We start from the raw sequence: 3606 nt of genomic DNA, 5'->3' as shown, positions 1-3606 counted from the left end.
TCAAAACTCATACCATATTAATTAAATTCAGGTAGCTTTTGTTCACCAGTTGTTACTACTGCCAAAATTGATTGATGAAATCAGCAAATTTCATTTCATGGACTTTATTTTTTGGAGCACTTTGTGAGCATTTTTGTTGAGTGGTACAATGACATGATTCCATAACAAGAAAAGGGAAAAGAAAGAAAGAAAAAAAATTCAAAAGGACACAAACCCTTTATTTCATGGCCCATGCTAGAGCTGAAATCAGTCAATAGCAAATATAAAAAACTTTGGATTTTTTGTTTTTTTGTTTTTGTTTTTGAATGAACCAACCTAACAAACAATCTCAATTCAGTTTGAGAAAACATTGTATATAAATGCAAAGACACATACTCTTTTTATTCCTCCACAATGATCTGCAAAAGACACCTTAATTTCAACATAAAAGATTATGCATGCTACTTAATTTATACACCAAGTCCAAGTACCAAAACATGAATTTTAAAGTCATAGAAAGTGTTTAGTCTCTTTTGGCATGGTGCCAAATTCCATTTACGCCATGATGAATTGGGGTTCAATTCAATTGAAATGTTGTTGCTCCAACCATGGCCAAAACCCCGGTTGATCGTCAATACCGCAGAACATGTTGGAAAAGCTCTCTTCCTTGACAATTTGATCAATCTTTTGGCATTGGAGGTCTGGTCTTGAAGGGTTTTGGAAGAGTTGTGCAACACCACCAGTACTAGCTATAGGCCTAATTGATGATGGAAAGAGAGGTCTGCTTGTTGTTGGATTGGTAGATAGAGGACTGTCATGACTAGGTGGTGTTCTTGAGATATCTAGCTTGACATCAGAGCTGTTTTCACTTCTGTTACTGCAAGAACCCTCAGTTTCTTTGTTCAGGTTGATTGATTCAGTTGGCTCTCTACCTTTAAGTGCCAAAATCTGCATCCATTCAATTAATCAGTATCAAACACACACACACATATATATAGTAAACACATTCTCTATTGTCAACTGAAAATATATTTTAAAGAAGTAAAATACTATTGATGATAACTATGTCCAACTAGATTTTTTTTTTTAAAATAGTTCAAATATGTGCATGAGAGAAATTTATTTGTTTTAGTCATGATCACTTTTTAGCTTTAAAACTTAAGAGGGAAAAAAAGGAAAATAAAAGAAAAGGAATTGGAAAAGATGCTTCTTGATATCCTCCATTGGTTCAAGAGATATCTAATCAGATACAAGTTTCACTGAAAACCATGATCCGACAGAAAGTCCAGAGTCATAGTTCTATCAATTTGACAACAAAAAAGGGAAAAAAAGCTTCATCATTCTCCCAACTTATACACTTCATAATTATAACAATTCCATGTAAAGAAATTTAGGGTTATATATACATACATAAATACAAATATTTAAATATATGTTTATACACCCACACATCTTCCTAAGGTATCAAATTGAACATAGGGATGCACATAAGTACTTATTAGAACATATATATATATATATATACCTCTGCATGGAGTTTTTGGTTCTGAGCTTGGAGTGCATCATTATCAGCTTTGATAGCTTCAAACTGTCTCTTGAGGACTTCATAGTCTTTCTCCAATTGCTTGGTTTTCCACCTTGCCCTCCTGTTCTGGAACCATATAGCAATCTGTCTTGGTTGCAGACCAAGAGCCCTAGCCAACTGCATTTTCCTCTCAGGCTCAAGCTTGTTGCCCAACTCAAAGTTCTTCTCAAGTGTCTTCACTTGTTCCATGTTTAGCCTCCTCTTCTTTTCTCCCATTTGTGATCCATCATCAGACAAATCATCATCCCCATTAGTTTCTTGATCACAAACATCCATCACTGAAAATGACATGGATCTCTTCCCTAGTAGTGAAGCAACACCTGCAACACCATCAACATTTCAATCCTAATTACTAGTAAGAGATAGATGAGTATATATATAGAGAGAGAGGGCTAGTCCATTTCACGAGTGCACGACCCTCCCGCCGTTACAAGGTCTAGGAATACCAGATGCAGATGCATGTACATAGCCTTACCTTCACATAGAGAGGTTGTTTCCGATTTAGAGCCGAAGTATATGTGTTTGTGTGCATATATATATATATAGGGAGAGAGAGAGAGAAAGAGTACCATTGAAGTCTTGAGAAGAGCAAGGGGGGAGAATTGGGGTGAGAGAGGTAGGAGGTTGATGATGATGATCATCTTCATGAGGAGTTTGTAGCATGAAATTGGTTGGGAAGAAGGCCATTTCAATGTAAGTCATGACCTAGACTTGTGCCACCAATATTCTATAAACCGTGGTTCTGCTCTGATTCTCATGTTGAGAAAGAGAGAGAGAGAGAGAGAAATGCAGACTCAGAGGTGAACAGGTTTAGTGTGTGAAAGGAGGAATAGGGAGACTTAATATATCACATATTTTTATTTGTTAAGGTAAAGAGAAAATTAAATTAGACTTTCTTCAATTGAAAAGAGATGAAAACATTAATGCTGTGATGGATATATAACCTATACACCTCATTAGCTCCAAGAAAAGGAATATTATATATATATTTATAGATAGAGAGGTCTTTTTCTGTGGATTTTTCATATCAATTTCACTTTTTTACCATTAAAAGGATATGTTTTGTGATTTCTTAATTTACATAGACAAATATCTCAATAATATATATTTTCACACTTTTCGTCTTTTTTCCCCTTAAGCGACACAGAGTAGTGCATTTTTTTAATTGGGCAGTTGTCTTTAAATATAATTTTTTTTTAGGGTGGAAGCAAACACTTGTGATATATAGCTAGCTAGATTGATTCCTTTGCCAAATGAAATAAAATAGGATTTTTATTATATTAATATATGCTTGTTATATGACAAGTGGGTGACTTCAAGTAAAATTGAAAGCACATTGTGATTTATAAAAACATAATTTAGAGCCTTTTAGATGTGTTGGGTGTTTTTAAGAGAGTGCAAGACTTATACACTTGGAAAAAAGAGACTTGGGATTTGTTGTATTTTATGTTGGCATAGTATTAGATTATTAGTTTTTGTGTAGAAGAGGTTACTTACGAAAAAAGAGAAATGAGTTTGGTTTTATCTTTAGGTCTTATAGATTTTTATGTATAAATGTGTGCGCGCGTGAGAGAGAGAGAGAGAGAGAGAGAGAGAGAGAGAGAGAGAAGGGGCAGGAATCTAGGGGTGGGTCCTATAAGAGGGGCAGGGGTTGCCACCTAACCCACCAACAGGTATCGTGCAACAGGACGAAGCCCTTTCTAATCCATTATCCTCTCAAGCAGAGAGTGTGTGTGTGTGTGTGTGTGTTTGGAGAGAGAGAGAGATTTTGAAAAGCCCAATCACCCTCTTTGTTAGCCCTACCAAGCTGGTCATTTTTGTCTTTGCGCCCCCAAATGTCCATCTCAAGCCCACTGTTCTTCTACTGCCACACCTTCCAGATGGATTGGCCTTTAACACATGTGTCTTTTCCTCCCCCTCTTTCCTCTGTTTTTCCTCTCTCATTTGTCACTCTTTTTCTCTCCACCCTTTCCTTTCCTTCCCTTCCCTTTCAAAGTACTAATCCATAGATTCTATACATAAGCCACAGTATGCTTTCCATG

At 36.1% G+C, this 3606-nt stretch overlaps 1 protein-coding gene across 2 annotated transcripts; it reads right to left on the bottom strand.

Annotated features, from left to right (window-relative positions):
- Positions 1-349: 349 nt before the first annotated feature.
- LOC132302908 (homeobox-leucine zipper protein ATHB-13-like) lies at positions 350-2478 on the bottom strand. Of its 2 annotated transcripts, none has more exons than XM_059799907.1 (3): positions 2134-2478; positions 1505-1884; positions 350-927 (listed from the first exon to the last, which is right to left on the bottom strand). In XM_059799907.1, the coding sequence occupies exons 1-3, from the start codon at positions 2264-2266 to the stop codon at positions 562-564; spliced, it is 879 nt and encodes a 292-aa protein (XP_059655890.1). In that variant the 5' UTR covers positions 2267-2478; the 3' UTR covers positions 350-561. The 2 variants fall into 2 exon arrangements, with proteins under 2 accessions (XP_059655890.1, XP_059655891.1); XM_059799908.1 differs by lacking the exon at positions 2134-2478 and adding an exon at positions 2040-2127.
- Between the last annotated feature and the right edge of the window lie 1128 nt (positions 2479-3606).

The sequence above is a fragment of the Cornus florida genome, unplaced genomic scaffold, assembly GCF_030987335.1.
Source record: "Cornus florida cultivar Cherokee Brave unplaced genomic scaffold, ASM3098733v1 CherokeeBrave_3.0.0_Hap2_Chr04, whole genome shotgun sequence".
NCBI lineage: Eukaryota > Viridiplantae > Streptophyta > Magnoliopsida > Cornales > Cornaceae > Cornus > Cornus florida.
The sequence above is the reverse complement of the archived record's forward strand: the minus strand, read 5'-3'. Positions and strand labels throughout refer to the sequence as shown.

What these genes read in the sequence shown, in the direction of transcription:
- LOC132302908 (XM_059799907.1), bottom strand. Translation starts at nt 2,266, where the DNA reads ATGACTTACATTGAAATGGCCTTCTTCCCAACCAATTTCATGCTACAA. An exon ending in CTCTTCTCAAGACTTCAATG is followed by an intron (nt 1,885 to 2,133) that starts GTACTCTTTCTC and finishes ATGGTGTTGCAG; the next exon opens with GTGTTGCTTCACTACTAGGG. An exon ending in ACCAAAAACTCCATGCAGAG is followed by an intron (nt 928 to 1,504) that starts GTATATATATAT and finishes GAATGGATGCAG; the next exon opens with ATTTTGGCACTTAAAGGTAG.